The sequence below is a fragment of the Molothrus ater genome, chromosome 7, assembly GCF_012460135.2.
Source record: "Molothrus ater isolate BHLD 08-10-18 breed brown headed cowbird chromosome 7, BPBGC_Mater_1.1, whole genome shotgun sequence".
NCBI lineage: Eukaryota > Metazoa > Chordata > Aves > Passeriformes > Icteridae > Molothrus > Molothrus ater.
The window spans coordinates 3,000,984-3,019,690 of record NC_050484.2 but is presented as its reverse complement, the minus strand read 5'-3'; the positions used below and the strand labels follow the sequence as shown (position 1 = coordinate 3,019,690).

Below are 18,707 nucleotides of genomic sequence, written 5' to 3'. Positions count from 1 at the left end.
CTTTCCCCCTGAAAGAACTGAGAATTGCTATTTTGCTGGTAGAAAACTTTCCCTGTGAAACTTTCTGGCTGTTCACAAGAGCTTCCTGCCTTTGCTCTTTGCTCTTTCCCAACACAGCATGTGTTGGGAATAGAGAGGCTGAACAAGGAGCTTCACTGCTCAATAATTCAGCTGCTCTGGGATGTTGCTGCTGCTGGAAGTGCCTGGCTGGGGTCTCCTCTCTGGCAGCTCTGTCATGTGTGAGCTGAGGGCACACTGCAAACCCCACAGGGGACAGCCAGGACAAGGCTCTGGTGTCGCTCCCTGTGAGCTGAGCTGGCTGGGAGGGAGTCCCAGTCTCACTGGGAAGCACTGGGGGCCACTTGTGATCAGCATCTGCTGCTGCTGGAATTTAGGGTGTCACACTCAAAGCTTCAGGCCAGGTGCCTGGATCCATTACAGCTCAATTCAGACATGTCCTGTGAGCCAAGAGACACTGCCACCTGTCCCTGTGTCAGCAGGGACAGCAGCCCTCTGAGGTGAGCAGGGCTAGGCCTGGCCAGGACGTGGCTGGAAGGGCACTGCTGCTCCAAGAAAGTCAGTCAGGAGGGTGTTTCTGCACACAATTGCTGCTCTTGGCAGAGCAGAGCCCAAACACCTCTGGGCAAGATTTTTCAAGATAAATCTCTCTCTTGTCTCTGCACCCTCTGGAGGCAGACACACCTGCAGACAGGTTTGTGCCCACACTGCACATTGAAAGGGACTAAACTGCAAAGGGAAAGGCAAGGTGCCCTGGTTTACCAGCAGGAATTTGGGTGGCTGCAGTGTGGTGTGGAGGAGAAGCTACAAGGACCCCAAATGGATCTGTGTATGTCAGGTGTCATAGGAACAACACAGCTGAAAATTCTGTTTCTCCTTTAATCTCTCCCTCAGATGCCCACACACCCTGGGCTGCTCTCAGCACAAGGGTGACATATTCAAATTTCCCAGTCTAACCCATCCCTGGAGATGACCTAGAGGAGCTTTTCTCTGCATAACTGATGGGCACCTATCAGAGAGAGCCCTTGCAGTGGCACATGAGAGGCAATAAATCAATCAGCAACCACTGCCATGTCTCAGATGAACTGTTTTATGTAGGAGCTGGGGCTCCCTGTCCAGCTCCCCTGAGCCTCTAAGACAAATGAACTTTGTGATTTATTCATGCTCTTGAATTCTGTTTTGGAAGGAATTGCAGAACAGTGAATAAAGAAAAGGCCTCACTGAAGTCAAGGTAAGTGTTATCATTGATTTCAGCAGAAGGAGGATATCCCTCCAAAGGGGAGAAGTTATCTGCTCCTGTAAAGGGACACTTACCATATCTGGAAGTCTCATTTTTTGGCAAGTTGGCTCGAAGAATGAAGTTGTTCAAGCTGTTGAGATAGGCTGGGAGGCTGTGATAACCCTCAGGATTGTACCACACCTGCACACAATTGAGAAATTGAAACAGTTTGGGAGTTATTACTGACAACATGTTGGTTTGTCCTGTTTCACTTGTGCAAACCACCTCATATTTTAGCCCTGGTGCTTTACAACATTTTCACTGAGCTGAACCAGAGAAATGGGCATATCAGAATGTACCAGCCAGCCCTTGTTATGGTACATACATCCCCTCATGAGATAAAAGTGTTACTAATTGATCTTTTCACCTCTGTATAATAAAATTATGACAGTAGAAAAATTGCCTCTGCTAGCAAGAGAAGTGAGACCAATCTAGAAGAATGGGGAGAGGAAAGAAAATGAACTGGAAGTCATCTTTGTCATGTCAAGCTGCAGATTTCAGAGGGTTTTGCCTTTTTTTTTTTGGAATATCCATGAACTTGACGTTCCTTCTCCTGAGTCCCACACTTCCCATGCCAGGATGAGCAGGTGGAGGTTGGTTACCTTAGTCAGTGTTCTGTTGGGGGGCACTGGCTTGATGTCAAACTGCAGATCTGGTGTCAAAGGCAGCCCAAAGCTCCAGCCACCATACCTGAAAGAAAACCAGAGGGAAATGCATTGCTGCCCTCATCCCAAAGCTCTGATTGCCTTGGATGGGCCATGCCAACTTATCCCAGTGTGGAGCCAAGCCACCTCTCCCCTGGGAGCCTTTCTTTGGGGGAAAGCCCCCCCAGAAGCTTGGCAACCTTGTCACAAAGCTGCTGAAAGGCTCCCTTTGAGGCAGATCCTGGAGCCCAGTGGACTCCTGAGCTGTGTGCCTGCCACTCTGGGCTGAGATGCTGCTTCTGACCCAGGAGATGAGCAGCTCAGTTTATCAGTGGCAGATGGACACATTTCTTGCCAGCTTTAGTGGCAGGTGACCTCTGCCCCAAGCCCTGCTGTGCAGCTGCCTGGCAGAGAGCTCAGACACACCCCACAGCACAAGGAAATGCTCAGACTCTGCTCTCACTGGAATGGATGCACTCCTCCGAGTGAAGCTCTCAATGAGACTCTTCAGAGAGTCAAATCTGGAGGAAAATCTCTCCCCAGGGTTTACTTCATGACAGACTGTGTCAGATTTTCCTCTTTTTAAAGATTTGATTCATACAAAGGCTTGTCTGCAGATGCAGCCCCAACATGCCAGCTGATTGACACGTTATCCCCAGGCTATGATCTGCTGTGTCAAGCACAGCACTTGCACGAGCCTTTAGCTTTTTTATTTTATTTTTTATATTTTTTATTTTATTTTTTCTTTTTTTTTTCTTTTTTTTCTTTTTTTTTATTTTATCCATGATTGCAGGACACTTCAGCTCCTTTCAGCAGACTCTAAACCCCCGCTGCCCTGCCACCACTTCATGCAGAGGGGATGTGGGATGTCCTGCCTTGCTCCCAGTGCCTTTCAGCACAGAGGGAGGGGTTTGTACCTTTTCTGCAGGAAATCTTTGGTGGTTGCCAGGATGTAGCTCTCCACATTGTGCCCTGTCACGTTGTAAAGGGTCCTTGTGGAGAAGGTCCTCCTGTGAGGGGGAGTGTAGTTTGTCTGTGGACAAGTCTGAGGGGAGACAAAGAAAAACTTTAGTGTTTGTGTTTTAACTAAAAATCACCACATTAGGACAAGACTGAGAGCCTGCCATGGCAGCATTCCTGCAGAGGCTGCTCCTTCCCAAGCCAGGGTGCAGGAACACACAGCACATATCCCTGCACACTGTCCCCAACACATTCAGGGAGGTGCTTAAAAACAACCTCTGCTTCAATCTACCCTTCAGTTCTCCTGGCATCAGTGAGACCTTGAAATGTGCTTCATGCTATGGAGGAAGATTTTGGCTGAATTAAGGCTGATCCCACTTAGCAGAGTGACTGCACAGACAACTGCAGAGGGCAAAACAACTCACAGAGCAGAAAACTCTGTGGTGGCCTCAAACTCTCAACTTCCATTTCTCAGCAGCTACACTCCACATTTCTGCTTTACTGTCAGTCACTGGAAATGTTTTCCTGGGCTTCAGAGAAACCTTGAATTAGTCCTGAATATATAATTTAACATGCTGAGGGCCAAAGTCACATCAGTGTTTCATGAGGTTGAAGTGCCCTCCCAGACAGCATGTTGGCTTCTTCCTTCAGCTCATCCATAACAAAAGCCCTGGACTCCCCCATTGTGCATCTGTTCATCTGAATACACAAAATAGCTTCCTCCATGCTGAGGAACACCTGCCTGTGCCTGCTAGAGGTGAGAATCAGCTTTGAACATTTTCCCAACTTGCTGGAGAAATTATGCCAATACTTTTAATGATGTGAAATTAGGTGTATGTCCAGAAAACTGCACCAAATAGCTGCATTTTAAAGAATGACTAGAAACATTCAGCTAAGTACATCCTTTATGTTAAAAGGCGTCACATGGTGCCATGAGTTTATTTGCTATGGCAAAAAGCTGAGGACTGGTGAGCAGCACTGGAAGGAGGAGAGCTCAACCCGAAACTAAACTGTAAAATTGTAACATCCTTGGGCTAGGATCTGCTTTTTCCCCATGTGCAGGCAAATCCCAGCAGTGCCCATATCTGGCTCTGTAGGTACCACTGTAATGCAAATTATTATTATTAATAATTAATTTTTAGAACAAGGAGCAGATCTAGACTTTGCATAAAGTTAAATTCTGAAGAGCAAGCAGCAAAAATAGCTTGATTTTATATACTGAGAGTGTTTGTATAAGATGAAGTCTTCCTCTTGAACACATGCTCCCCTCTGTCAAAAGGGACAATCACACAACACTCAAAACCACCATTAAACCTTTTCCCACCACGAGGAGCAAAGCAGGGATGTTAGGATGTGAATATTCTGAGGATGCTGTCTCTTTTCCTATCCCCAAACTGGTGCAGACAGTGGTTTTCCAGTGTGCAAGTTCAACAAGGCCAAAGAGAGATAGGAGGACTCGGAAGGCTGAGTCTCCCTTAGCATCACGCCAGCCCAGAAAACCACTCCCAGCAAACAAGGCCCCTAATTATCACCCAAGCCCCCTCACTTTTGGGTTTATCCAAGTTACCTGGATGCCATCTGTACAGTTGCAGGCAGAATATTTAGTTCTCTGGTTTCCACTGGTAATCCACTGGCCAAGCATGTCCTCTGTTAAACACTGCCTGAAAAGGAACACATTTTCCTCTGAGGCTCTCTGGGCTCAGGTGTGCAAACGAAGCTAATTGCTGTCATGTTTAATGACACCAAGGCTGGCAGTTGGGCAGCTCCAGCAGAAAAGCAGAGCTTCTTGTCAGCTCTGGGTGGTTCAGGGAATCCCCAGCCTGCTGCTGCCTCCTGTGTCCCCTTGGCAGAGAGCCCTCCCTGCTGCTCCCTGTGCCTGGATTCGCTCAGCCATCAGATGGAATCCAGGCACCACTTCATTCCTACAGTAGACAGTGCAAGGAATTGGCACTCAGAGGCCAAAAGCATCTGAAACCTGCCCAGAAATAAGGGCTATTGTTGTGGCAATCCCTGGGCACTCCTGTGATGGGCTGTATTGCCTGGGCAGTCACTGCAAACACTCAGGGTAAATATTTGCCTACACGAGCATTCAAATCTGCCCAGGACTTTACCATCCTGAGAATTTATCTGCAAAGCCCGAAACAAACCAGCCCTCATGGCACAGCTTCTAGATAGAGGTAACAAACACTGTGCTGAGGACTTGCTGTGTGGGCTCATGTTATAATTGGAATTATTGGGGCGGCAAGGACCACTTCCCAGAGAGGAGAATTGCTCATTTTCCTCCTGGCATCCTGCCACCACCAAAGCTGCTTCCCTATCACTCCTAATAATGCAGGAGTCCGATGCATGAGAATTCTGCCCATGATCAAAGATGGTTATTAAGGTCTAATGGCTAATAGTGTCATGCCAATTCTCTTGCAGGTTTGGAGTTTAAGTGGAAAAAAACCCCAAGAAGTACTTACGAATTGCTTTCGTTCATGCACGTGTTATCCGTCCCAGGGAAAGCCAGCATCGAAGAAACTAAGGCAGCTGTGGTTTCATTAAAATTCCTAAGAATTAACAAAGAAAAACAGAAAACAGGAGAAGGTTCAAAGAATTTCCACTACCAGAGTAAAAAGTGTGTTTGAATGAAACAGGATTTAAGATGTTGAATAATTGAGTATTTGTGGAAGTAGAGCTGAAGGACATGCGGTACGTGAGGACAGTCACACAAGGTTTAAAAGGAGCCCTCATCACCTCAGCCACTCCAGGGATTTGCTGCCTCTAGATCCAAGCAAGATACTTTTGGACAATCAAATTTCTCTTTATGGGGAAAAAAAAAAATCTACTGCAATTTCCAGGCACTGCTTGCAGCCCTGGATCAATCAGGTCTCTCATCTGTGACATCCACTTGGTTCAGACCATTCAAGAAGATTGTCCTTGGTTCTGCCCCAGCTCTCCAGCAACAATCCAAAAGGAGAAGCAGAGAAATTAGGAACAGAGGTTTCAGACATGCAATTCTGACTCATTCCCCCATCTAGCAGGACTGAAGTGGAAAGGTGTGAGGAATCCTGGGAAGAACACCTAGAGCAGATGGCTTTAGAGCTAAATTCTGTAATTCTGACTTAGAGCTGAGAAGGAAGGAGGTTCACAGCATGAAAACCAAATGATACCAATTATAGTTGTTTTGGTAACAGGATTTTTGAGGAAATGAAATCATTCAGTGGTGGCATCCCAACAACCCTGGAAAAGCACATGCTCTTCCAATTGTCTGTGGGCCTTGGACCAGCAGGGCCTGACCAGGAAAGAACATCCTGTGCTAATAGAGAGGAGGGGAATGCTCACAAGAGGGATAGAATTTGATCCCAGAATTGCAATGTTGGAGGCAACTGATGTGGGTACCTCATTTCACACTGGAGGAGGAGCATATATGGATACATTAAGAAAAACTCTGTGGCTGCTATGGGGCTGAAAGACTCCAATGGGAAACACCAAGAACATTCCTCAGACATTTCATAGTTAAATCCAATTGACAGGTTGTTTTTCTGAAGCTTTCTGGTCTGAGCCAAGCCATGTCCTCAGAGATCCCTTGGGAACAGGGTTTCTCTGTGTTGTCTGCACAACATAACCACGTGTCCTATGTGCAGGACACTGGCTGTGCTCAGAACTAACCCTGAAGAGCTCATTCTGAACTGATGCCTCTGGTTTTAGCTTTTATATTTTTCAGATTCTGTGCTGCTTTAGTGTGTAGTACTGAGCTTTATATTAAGGGATAGTAAGCTCTCTTCACAGAGTAGGGAGACAAAACAATTCCTTTTCTAGCTGGGGACCAAGGACAAATGATCCAAATCTCAGGCCCAAGAGCATAAACGATATGGAATAAAGAGAGAAAAACCAGAAGGATGGGACTTAATGGGCTGGAACTCTAATTTGACTCCAATATGCAAATGGACCAGAACTTATAAAAGTGAGAGACCCTGTGACTGGTCATCTATTTTGTGACCATTTTGAATCCATCTTGGGTGCAGCCCTGGCTGGGCTCTTGTGCTGCCCAAGGTGGATCCATTGAGGCCTTTTAATAAATCCCTCCTTTATTCTTTAACTCTGTCTGGCCTCTGTTCCAGGTCAGCCTTCACAGGGCATCACTGGGCCCCAAGGAGCAGCACTCACCCAAAGAAGTCTGCCTGGTCAGCTGTGCCATACAGGGAGGGGGACAGAGGCAGCTCAGGGTACTCGGTCTCCTTGGTCCTCAGTGTCCCCAGGCCCATGGCAGCCATCACAAAGAGCACGGGGAGGATGACCTGGGCGATGAAGCCGCGCACATCCCGCCGGGTGTGGTGGAACCTCTTGATGAACAGTGCTGAGGTTCTCTTCAGCAGCAGCGGCAAACCCCGCAGGCTCTTGGACCTGATCAGCAGCTGGTCTGGGCACAAAGGATGGCACTGGGTCATGGCTCTGCATTTGTGAAATGCAGGGAAGGAAGTGATGGGTAGGTGGGACCTGATCAGCAGCTGGTCTGGGCACAAAGGATGGCACTGGGTCATGGCTCTGCATTTGTGAAATGCAGGGAAATGATGGGTAGATGGGACCTGATCAGCAGCTGGTCTGGGCACAAAGGATGGCACTGGGCCATGGATCTGCATTTGTGAAATGCAGGGAAGTGATTGGGTAGGGCACTCTGGGAGGGTATTTAGCTTCTTGTACAGTTTTACAGATGGCAAATCCAAACTACCAAGGTGGAGCAAACACAGGATCAGGTGTGGGACAGGGTTCCAGTCATAAGCTCATGTAACACCAGTATTTTGTTAAATGTGAAATGTGTACATGTAGTGACCTTCAGTGTGAGACCTTGCAAGAGGAACACAGGCTTCCAGGTGAGATAGGTTATCTACATCCTACCTACCCAGCTGCAGCTTACAGAGGAAACATATTTTTCTTTTAGATTTGCAAGTTGAAATTTTTCATCGTTTAAAAAGCAGGTCCTCAGAAAAATAAGTAATAGAATTAGACCTGAAATAAGAAAACAAGGACAAGCCACTGGGCCTCTTTTATGGACAGGTTTTGTGGCATACTAAAAGCAGAGCCAAATCCTGTGCCAGCTATTCTTCTTTATGAAATATTTACCTGTATAATACACCATGAAGCAAATCCTTCTTAGCCTTTTTTAAGGGTGAAACAAACACTTTTCTACATGAGTGACTGTTTACAGTAACATTTACAGCGCAGGTCAGCTTTGAGAAGGACAAAAATACCTCTGTGTTGTCCCTTGGATGCCTTCCTGACTATAAATAGTGTATTTATAAGTACAAAACAGTGTTTCTAACCCAAGAAAGCCTTGCAGCCAGGTATGTCTCATTTTTGGGTTGGGCCACCTTTAGGAGGTCTCAGACACCCAGGGATAGTGCTGTAGCTTGGGTCTCTTCTGAATTTACCCCACTGTCTGCTCCCGTGGGCTCCTTTACCAAACTGCAACGTGTGGGTCACAGCAAAAAGCAGCAAGGAGGACCCATCTCAGAGCTGTGCTGCTTTTCCAACAGACTAAAGGATTTCCACTAAGTTTCTTTCCAATTCTACTAGTTATAAGGAAATAATCCTCTGCATCTATTACAACAATTACTTTCAGAGGTACACATTTACTCTTTCACCCACATGCTGTATTGATTAGATTAAAACCTGGATCAATTTAAAGGAAGGCAGATGCAAACAAAACCCCTTTAGTAATTTACTCTGTGATTCAGACTATTCCAAAGCAGGGGATCTAAAGGACTGATGAGTGCTGTACTTCCAGTGATTTTTAAGTTTTGTGATTCCTGGCTGAGTGAAATGTGGTTTTCAACAAAGAAAGAGGACAGGGAGCTCAATCAGTCCATCTGTCAGTGTTTGCATCTGCAGTAAATCTGGAATAAACCCTGTAGGTGATTGAGTACCATCTCTTTCTGTGAAGGTGTCTGTGCTCACAGACATTTCGTCACCACCAGTGTGACCACTGACTCCAGGCAGCTGATGGGGCAGCACAGCATCTTCTTGCTGGTCCTTCACCAGCTCTTTTGTCAGATTGAGGAACACCTATAGAGCAAGAAAATATGAAGGAAAATTTGTCCAAATGACTCCATTTACCAAAACAATTACCAGAATCCACTCTCCTGCTTTGTAGCTGTAGTTGGTGCAGCAGTTATGTACAATAATCCTCTTTCTATTCCCTTTGTGCTCAGTGAGAGAAATTAACTTTTTTTTTCCATAGAAAATTGTTGACAACTCCTTGTCAGTTCCTGGCTCTGTTCTGCTGCAGCAGTGGAAACTCAAAGTGGTTTCCCTGGATTATTCACCCTCTAGCTCCTGACAATCCCACTGCCTCCATGCTGGCAGTGTGCAGTCATGGCACATGGGACATGATGTACAACTGATTCTTGCTGCCTTAGGAAAACATCTTAAAAGAAAGCAAGGAATTCTGAGCAGGAAGATAACAATCTCCCTCCTTCCCTTCTGCAAGACATGGGTCATCACTGCTCATCATTTACTTTTTATTTCTGATGCAATTAAATGTGTTTATTTGACCAGAGATTTCCCATGGGCAGAAAGGTGCCTGTGTTACTCTCTCCTCAGTCAAACTCCAGTGCCTCATTTTTTGGGGAAAACATCAAAAGGCTGTCACAGCCAGGTGAGACAGTGTATTAGTATATGTATAGATTTATAGATGCACCTACACACTCATGTGTACCTCAGTGTAACCCCTTCCTCCCTGCCTGAAACCCTCATGGAATTCCCAACATGCCCAGAGAGCAGAGCCACACAGTGCTGTGAAATGAATCTCCATGACATTCCAGCAAATCCAGCAGCTCCTGAGCTCATACCTCTTCCACAGTTGTGTTGGAAATCCCATAGCAGCCCAGGTGGAGATCATTCAAGCTGGTGTCCAGGGCTCTGAGAAGGGCCTGGTAGGCCCCTGACACTGTGGACTTGAAGGGGGGAAGCACATACACCAGCTCTCCACCAATATCCTCCTTGAGATAAGCCTCTGGGAGATAGGACTGGATCAAGGAGGTCACTGCTGCGGTGTCACATTCCTCTATCATGTTCTGAAAAAGGAGGAAAACACTCTGGGGTTACTGAGAAGGCTGCAAGGTCAACCTTCCTCCTGCAGGATGTAGCCCAAATCCTGTCCCACAGCATAACTGGTCAGTGATCTCAGTCCAGCTATCCAACATGTCAGGATAAATATCAAAAGCAGATGAAAGTGGGTTTCTGGCCTTTGAAAAAGGGATGTGTGACAGTCTCCCATCTTGGTCCATCCATAACCTCACCAGGTTGGGCTGAATCAACTACTTTGCAGTGCTAGAGTTTGTAGTACAACAGAGCTGAACGTGGCTGCCAGCCCAAACTCACTCTTTTTCCCATGAAAAATGGGGCTTGCTCAAGGGTCTTTTTTGATTTGCTCTGTCTCCAGTGCCAGCAGTCTGGAAGAGGGGCTGGTCTCTCATGGTACCTGTGTGTGCTGGGGCTACCAACAGCACTGTAATAAATGCTAGCAAGAGCAGAATTCCCCACTCCTTTCAAGCAGAACACTTTGCCCCAGGCCAGAGACTATGGATGGGCTCTTTCCATCTGCTTTATTCCTCACATTCTGCACCCTTGCCTTTAACCTTCAAGGAGACCCTGTTCTTTTTCACCAAAGCAGAGCACTGACATTGCTGTTTTCCCAAGGCCATGGAGATCACTCAGCTCCTGCCCATGCATCCCTGATGACTCCCTTGGAGACAGAGCTGCCAGGAGCTCTAGGACCAGCTCAGACACAAACCTTCTTTTTGGTGAGGGTCAGGTGGTAGCCATCCCCAAAGGTTTCCTTCAGGTAGAAAGGTGAGCCACAACATTTGAGCCCTCCATGCTCTAGGAAGGCGATCCGGTCGCTCAGCACTTCTGCTTCATCCAGGTGATGTGTGGAGAGAATGATGGTTCTGCCTGGAAAACACAGTCACCACAGAATGGACACCTGGTTTTATGGCAAAGCTGGATTTTAGAAGGATTTGGGTTATTTTCTTTTCTTCCTCAAAAATTTCTGTGTTTCCCTACACAATGGTATCATCAATATAGTGGCAGGGGTTCCAGAGCCTCCCTTGCTCTGGATCAGCCCATGGCAAGTAAGTCCACATTGTTGAACCAATACAATGAATGTTAATAGCAATTTTATCACATTCTGATCAGATCTGCCCTTATCTCAACAGTGAGACAGCTGAAAGCCTCACTGGATGAGGGAACACAGAGTATCAGGTGAAAATCAACTGCATTTTTGGGTAATTATTAGTGAAATTGGATGAAAGGAAACAAGAGAGACAAATTTTACAGTATCATAAGCTGTGTTCTATGGGGAAGTTATTTTTTAAATGACACTGTGAATTTACAGAAACCAACCAGGATGCACCCTCCAGAACTGCAAAATTCCAGTCTCCCAAATTTTTTTCTCTCTCTGGCCTCCAAAACCCACAATTCAAATCCACTGGTACCGTCTTTGTAAAGTGACACACATCACCTTTGTCCCTCTTTGGAGGGCAACATCTCCTCTCATCACAGTACCTTTCTTATTCTTGGAGATGATTTCCCAAATGCTCCTCCGGGAGCACGGATCCACGCCCGTGGTTGGTTCATCCAGAATCACCACCCTGGATCCCCCCAGGAGAGCAATGGCTATGGATAACTTCCTCTTCATCCCCCCTGACAAGGTGCCAGCCAGCTTGTGACGATGGCTGTACAGCCCAGTCTCCTTCAAAGTCCTGCAAAACAGAGGGAAAACAACCCCCAAAAGTTGTCCTTCAAGCAGGGAATCTGAAAATACCTGAAAAAACTGTAACTGGAAATGAAAACCTGCTCAAGTATGGACCACTCTGCTGAGTGGTCACATTGTAGAGTCACCCCACAGCTCAGTCATTGGGACTTTCATTTAAAACATTTCTGAAGATGTTTTCAAAGTTTTCATCTGACAAGTCAAGGTTAAAGGCTCAACCCCATCAAGTGAGACACCAAGATCCAAACTCCCTGGGATGTTCTGGCTGCTTCATTTCTCTGCAGAACCAATAAAGCCAACATCATCTTTCTGACTGGTTGATTAAATCTCTTCCCAGGGCAAACTGTAAAGCAGCAAGGAGTAGCCCCTTAGGCCTATAAATTCATCTCCAAATAATTGCCACAGCAGCCTGTAAATCCCCTGAGAAGAGATATGGTTTTCTTACAGCACAGGTATCAATATATTCCTCTAGTCAGAGCAAGGCACCATTTGAACCCTAAGCTGGAGCTGCAGCACGACCTCCAATCCATGATTTTGAGCTTTGCAGGGGCACTGGCACCACCACACAACTATTTTGACAGTCCTCTCTCCCTTCTCCCACCCCCTGCTACTTTTATACCTCTTCACTTCTTGGTAGAGCTCTTGTTTGCTGCAGTGAGGGACTTTGATGTAGCCATAGAGCAGCAGGTGCTCCTTGGTGGTGAGGTAGTTGAAGAGCACGTTGTGCTGCATGCACACCCCCATGTTCTTCCTGATCACCTCCTGGTCAGTCCTGATGTCTTTGCCATACACAAAGATTGTGCCTGATGATGTAGGGAACAACCCAGTCAAAATAGATCTGAAGGAAAAAAAAACAGAAAGGGGAAGTTAGAAAAAGGAGGAAGTCATGGGTAATTTTTTTCATGTGGCTTTGGAGCTGTCACCACTTCCAAGGTTTTCTTGTATCCCCCTCCCACTCCTTCCAGCCAGACACCACTGCCCACTGTGTGCCATGCTCTGGCAGAGCAGAGGCAAATTAACACCCTTGTTCCCCTCTGTGGGATTGCAGGGCCAAGCTCCAAGCTCACCCTGGCTACTCCTCCCCTTGGCTTTTACCTGCTGCAGCCTCCCTCTCTCCCTAGGTCAGACCCATATGCCACACACTCAGGAATGCCCTTGACTTCCAGTTTAATTACTGGGAATTCCCAGAATGCAGTTACTCCTTATTCTCTGAGGTTTGCCTGGAGTGCCCACAGGCCCTCATATTGTAACCACAGCTGAGACTGAAAACCACCTTTTCATCTGACTAATCCCAGCAGAGCATGCAGACCTGATTTCACTGCCATTATTCATGAGAAATGGGAGAGGACTTCTCAATGAGACACCTCACAGTGGCAGCACTTTCATCTACTTCAAGCAAATAATCACCACCAAGCAGGAGCTGAGTCAAACTCCCTCTGCTCAGAATAACTACCTGCACATTACAGCTCATTTTTGGTGCTGTCCTGCAGGGACTAAAGGGAGAAGATGCATCTCAGACCACCCTTCACTGAGTTTTTCTTCTCTCCTGGGACTTTAAACCATCATTTAAAGGCAGCAATTTGTGACCTTATTCAGGATTTGAAGCCTCTGCTAAGTTTCAGGAAGGTTTTATACTTTTCTGCACATCACCTTTGCTACATTTTGCAAACAGAATATGAGGTGAATTGATAATAAGCTGAGGTGAAGCACACATCTGTCTTACTGATTTTGGCTCTTCTGAGGCTTCTATTTATCAGCTTCATGGTCCTTTCAGAGATATGCACATATATATCAGTGGAGAAATCAAGTTCTACAGGTCTGTTTTAGTACTGTTATCTAACAAGTCAAATAATCATTTATAAACAGCAAGGCTGAAAGGCCAATGCATTAATCCCCTGCCATTCCAGCCCAGCCAACACGTGACTCTGTACAGCTGAAGTGTATCTTTATTAAGTTTTCTTGCTAGCATCACTTCAGCTTTGGTGTGTGCATGAGCTCCCCACGGGTTCCAGAACAACCTAACCCCAGGCCATGGAACAAAACACCTGAACAGCTGCTGTGCTGTGTATCCCAGGTATCTCAGCAGATTAAAAAGCATGTTCCTAAGCAGAAAAGGACCTTTTAGAACCTAAAGAATTCTAATAGATGAAGGCACTCCTGAGGTCATCCATGACCAAGATGAAACTACAGGAGGGATTTGGCCTAGTGAAGCACCTTCCTCAGTCTCCCACTGCTGCACAGCCCAACTTGCCCTCTTGCTCACCCAACCACACCCCACAGGCTAAAAAAGAGCTGCTTTAAAGGATACACACATGGTTGTAGTTTTCCCAGCTCCATTGTGTCCCAGCAGGGAAGTGATATTCCCTTCATAGAAGTTGAGGCTGAGGTTGTCCACTGCAGCTTTGGATCCGTAAACCTTTGTTATGCCGTGGAGGGAGACTCCCAAGGGGAGGTCGGTGGGCTCTGGTTCCACGTGAGGGTGGGGGGCACCTTTGACAACAAAGAGAAGGGTCAGGGACAGCTACTGCAGTGCAGCAGGTGTTGTGCTACTTTTCTCATCTCAGAGCAAACCAAAATACAGCAGAGGCAGGCGCCTTTCAGCCAGGAGCATTGAGAACATGCCACCAGATGTGTATCATTTTGAACTCTCTGGGATTTTTCCTTTTTATTTCTGAAGTTTCTAATAACTCCTGACAACAGGCATTAATCACTTCTGAAAAGGTCTCATATTTAGGTGTTTCAGAGCACCTAACTTTATTTATACTAAACAAGCACAGAAAATTAGAGGACATGAAGCAAAACTACGGAGTTATTTTCAGTTAGGTGGAACCAGCAAGCTTTTATATGTGATCTCAATATTCTACAGGCTAAATATTTAAAGAGATAAGCAAAGAACACGTGCCCTTTGCCAAGTGGAAACCTGTATTTGCTTGCCCAGACAAAAGTGTATTTCTACAGAGAGACAGGCATGGAAGATAACTGCCCAACTACAACACACGTGAGTATGAGTGTGAAAATCACTACTTGACTCTTCACAACAGAAAGAACAAATATAATTTAAGGGCTGGCCAGATCTCCATTCATGTGAGTACCAGCTTTCAATATTTCCTGTGCTTCAAAATAACAATCAATGCTGTTTTCTGAGTATGGTGCCCCTTTACAAATTTGGCTTTGTTTACCCAAACTATAAGTTATTATTGCTACCCCTTCTAGTATCCACATACATATCTTGTTGGGGAGGGTGACTTCTTTCCTTAACATCAGCTTGGAGAAGAGCAGGCATCTTTGTTTCTCATTCCAGAAGGGCAGGTAGCTGTTGTACTCAATCCAGTAAGATGGAAGCAGGGGGAAGTACCAGGGAGCAGCCATGCCATATCTACCTGCAGGAACAGGAGTCTCATTCAGCTATCTGTTCCTCAGGGAGTGCCACTGTTGGGGTGCACTCAAAATAGCAAAAATTAACTACACAGAGATTTCTTGATATGTTCATGCACCACCAGGACTTTGTAGAGACTTTTTCTGATTGGCACAATAGGAAGCACTCAGTAATTTGTTATTCTGAGTAACTCCATAGCTGGAGGGCAGGAGAACTTTATATTTTCCACTGGGTAGATTTCCATATGCTAGTGGACTGCTTCATTAGGTGGGGAAGAAAAGCAAAAGACAAATGTACTGGCTCTTGCCCAAGGCAGGAATTACTTTTTGAAACCAAATGATGTAAGTAACACAGCTCAAAATCACTCAGCTGACAAATGCAGTCTAACATGCTCCACTCTCACCCACCAGACTGCAGTCCCACCCTCCCTGTGTCCTTGGCTTCAGCTTCTTCAGGAGACCCACCTAGCCAAGTGACAGGCTGAGAAACCCTAATTCTCCCTTGCTGAGCTCTCTGTCAGTGCCATTAACAGGCTCAGACATCCACAAAGTTGTGCTCCCTTTGGTCTGGGACAGTGTGTGGGCACTGTCTCACTGCCTCAGCCAGCTCTGTGCTCACTGTTCTCCAAAAGAGAGAATGCTTTGCACCCTTACCTGGGAAAACATTCCTTATGTACCACCCCAGGATGAAGTAAATGAAGGAGTCTATCAGAATGAGCCAGCACATCCAGCCAAAGGAAGTGTTGTCTCCAATCATTGGGGACTTGTACATGTTGTCCCACTGCAGTCCTGCAGAGAGGAATTGAGAAATACAATCAGAACCCCTCCCAGCCAGTGAAATACCACCCCCAGGAGAGCTCAAAGCCTGGCTTTGTCAGCCACAAACTCACCTATGCCCTGTGCCTCGTAGCGAGCAATGTATTGACTTGCATAACTGAAGGCAGTTGGAGACAACAGACTCTGAGGAAAAAACAAAATTGAAAACAAGAAACATTTGAATTAGTCTCAACGAGAAGTCAGGTCAGTCAAGCAATCAGGTACCTCACTGGGTTATTCCAATAGCCAGAAAAATGAGAGTTGGGTTTGTTTTTTCCCCCAACAGTCACAAGGAGCACTGGACCAGGCCTGTGATGGGAAGTGCTACCTGGTGACAGGCTGAAATGTCTCCTTGGAGCTTGACTTTCTTTTGCTTCCACACCCTGGACACAGCTTCCTCCCTCATACAGGGCTTTATTTTAGGCTTTTGAAATACAGCAGTGCTTGAGAATTACCTCATGGAGCCATGTGGTTAATTCTTTTACCACTTGCATTAATAGATGTCATTTCCTGAATCTGGTGATGAGTCTGGCTTCTGGAACCTAACACCTACCTACTCTGCCCCTTGGTAAGAAACAAGGCTTTGCATCTACTCCCATGTGTAGGAATTTGAGACACAGGAAGCCAGAGGATGATCTGAGGCAGCAATGAGCAGAGCCAGCCCTGCTACCCAAACCCCTCACTGAGACAGCCTGGTTTTTCAGAGTGGGTGGAAGTAGCCCATTTTCCTTTGCAATGAAAATACATAGCTCAAACGACTGTGATTCAGCTGGCAGGTGGGAACTCACTAAAATTCCACAAGGAGTGCCTTCAGTCAGGGACACAGCTAATTCCAGGTGTCCCTCAAAAGGTCCATGGCCAACTCTCCTAGCGTGCCTGTCACCACCCGCTGATGGAATTCAGAAAGGCACAAGGTACAGTAAGAGCTGGAATGTTGTGAGGTCCCTGCCTCCACACAATGTCTGGGAATATGGAGAAGCAGAACTCACCAGGAGGCTCTTGACAGAGAAGCTCAGGTGGTTCTCGATGACGAGCAGCACGATGAAGGGGAAGAAGGTGAGGATGTAGACCAGGCTGCCCACCAAGGCAGCGATGTTGGTGTTGTTGAAGAAAACACTGATGAAGTAGCTCATGGCTATGATGGACAGGCTGTAGTCCATCAGGTACAGGAACAGGAGTGCTGTGTCTGTTTTGGGAAGGATCTCACCCACTTTCAGAACAACGATGAGGAAGGTGACGGTAATCAGGAGGAAGATGGCGCACTCGATGAACCAGGCGATGAAATGGCTGCTGGCATTGACACCCATCATCTTCATGTACTGCACAGAGGAAGGTTAAAATAACAACCACAAGTGGCATTTCAGAGAAATGAAGAATTATTTCTTTTTCCAGCTTCTGGACAGGGCCTGCAACCAGACCATGCTTATTCTATCCAGGGACAAACCATGCACTCCCATTTCAGGAATGCCCAAGGTTTGCAAAGCACTCTGTTGGAAAAGAACAGCCCAGACATGACCTGCCAGGACCAAATGTCTTAGCCCAAAAGCTCCAAAGCAGCTTCTGGCCTTAGATTTGTAAGTTTTGTAAAGCCTTTTGGTTGTTTTTTAAAATAATAATTGATCCAGTAGTTTAAGCCTAAAAGCTCTCAAATGTCTTTGAAACCAGACCTTTCTCAAAGGCAGACCTCAAGACAAAAAAATAACAGCTAAATTACTATGGTCAGAAGGAAAAAATATTCATTTATATTAGCTGATAATTAATTCCCCTTGCATAAAACTGCAAATTTGTATTGATAAACCCAGAAGAAACTACATGTGCTGGTGTTTTCTTGTGGATTATTACACAGCTAAAAAGATTAGTGATGCCCTGGTCCTTAGAGACAGTGAAAATGGTTGCCTAAATGAGAGTAGGGGGCTGCCAGGGAGCACACACCGGGGTTCATTCATTTTCCATCTCATCACAGGTCAGAGTGTCCTTTCTTGGAAGTGTTTTTGGTGAATCAGTATTTTTTTCCATGGTGTTGGATAAAAAACAAATCTGCTCAAAGCTTTTGTTGCTTGCTGAAGCTCAGTTTGACAAAAGTTCTTTGCTATTCATCTCTGTTGACAGTGATCACACTGAAAACCTGAGTTAATTTCCTAAATTCCCAATGTCTCAATGTCATTTCTTTTCCAACAGGCAACCTGAATGAAGAACTTCATTTCAGAGGAGCTGATGTAATATGTAGCACCTTCTGAAATATTAAGTATAATAACTTCAAGGATAGGAAATAAGTCACTTTTCATGTCTTTGTCCCCAGTAGGTATGACTCAAAGTCAATTTTTAGAGAGCTTTAAATCTTCAGAAACCCTGTAATTTTGTGAGGTGCCCATGTTTCCTGTGTTCAGCACTGCAAAGCAATATTCCCTCCACTTGAAGGGCAAACACCCTGCACTTCCATGGCTTTGAGCTTGGTTATAATGTCAGAATTCACACACTGCAGGTCAAACAATAGGTATCTGGAATATTTTCCTTAATGCTTGTTTTGCTCCATTTAATATTGAACATCAGACACACTAACCGCGAATAAGGAAAATCTGTTTGTAATTCTGCACGCCCCAGAAAGTTTCCCCATACCTCATAAAGCCTCAGATCTTTCTCCTGAACAAGTGTTTTAACAAAATCAGCTATAAACAGCACCCAGGCAGCCATCAGAGCAAATGGAAGAGAGTAGGTCACGCTGGTTAAGAACCTGTAAAAGGCAAAAGCAAGCTTTAGCTGAATACAAAATGTTCTGGGGATTAAGGCTTTATACAAGAATATATTTTTCAGAACAATACTCTGGCACAGGAAAAGACATGCTTATATTTCAAAATGTGGA

General features: G+C 45.7%; 1 protein-coding gene across 1 annotated transcript in view; it reads right to left on the bottom strand.

Annotated features, from left to right (window-relative positions):
* ABCA12 (ATP binding cassette subfamily A member 12) overlaps positions 1–18,707 on the bottom strand; it is an 80,395-nt gene that overhangs the window by 16,918 nt on the left and 44,770 nt on the right. The window contains exons 24-40 of the mRNA XM_036386718.1: positions 18,464–18,578; positions 16,837–17,166; positions 15,922–15,991; positions 15,686–15,820; positions 14,881–15,036; positions 13,969–14,146; positions 12,276–12,494; positions 11,449–11,645; positions 10,676–10,836; positions 9,732–9,956; positions 8,808–8,946; positions 7,051–7,303; positions 5,364–5,450; positions 4,469–4,562; positions 2,859–2,986; positions 1,900–1,987; positions 1,333–1,438 (exon numbers count right to left, since the gene is read on the bottom strand). Coding sequence (XP_036242611.1) covers positions 1,333–1,438; positions 1,900–1,987; positions 2,859–2,986; positions 4,469–4,562; positions 5,364–5,450; positions 7,051–7,303; positions 8,808–8,946; positions 9,732–9,956; positions 10,676–10,836; positions 11,449–11,645; positions 12,276–12,494; positions 13,969–14,146; positions 14,881–15,036; positions 15,686–15,820; positions 15,922–15,991; positions 16,837–17,166; positions 18,464–18,578 — 2,681 coding nt within the window. The remainder of the gene's footprint in view (positions 1–1,332; positions 1,439–1,899; positions 1,988–2,858; positions 2,987–4,468; positions 4,563–5,363; positions 5,451–7,050; positions 7,304–8,807; positions 8,947–9,731; positions 9,957–10,675; positions 10,837–11,448; positions 11,646–12,275; positions 12,495–13,968; positions 14,147–14,880; positions 15,037–15,685; positions 15,821–15,921; positions 15,992–16,836; positions 17,167–18,463; positions 18,579–18,707) is intronic.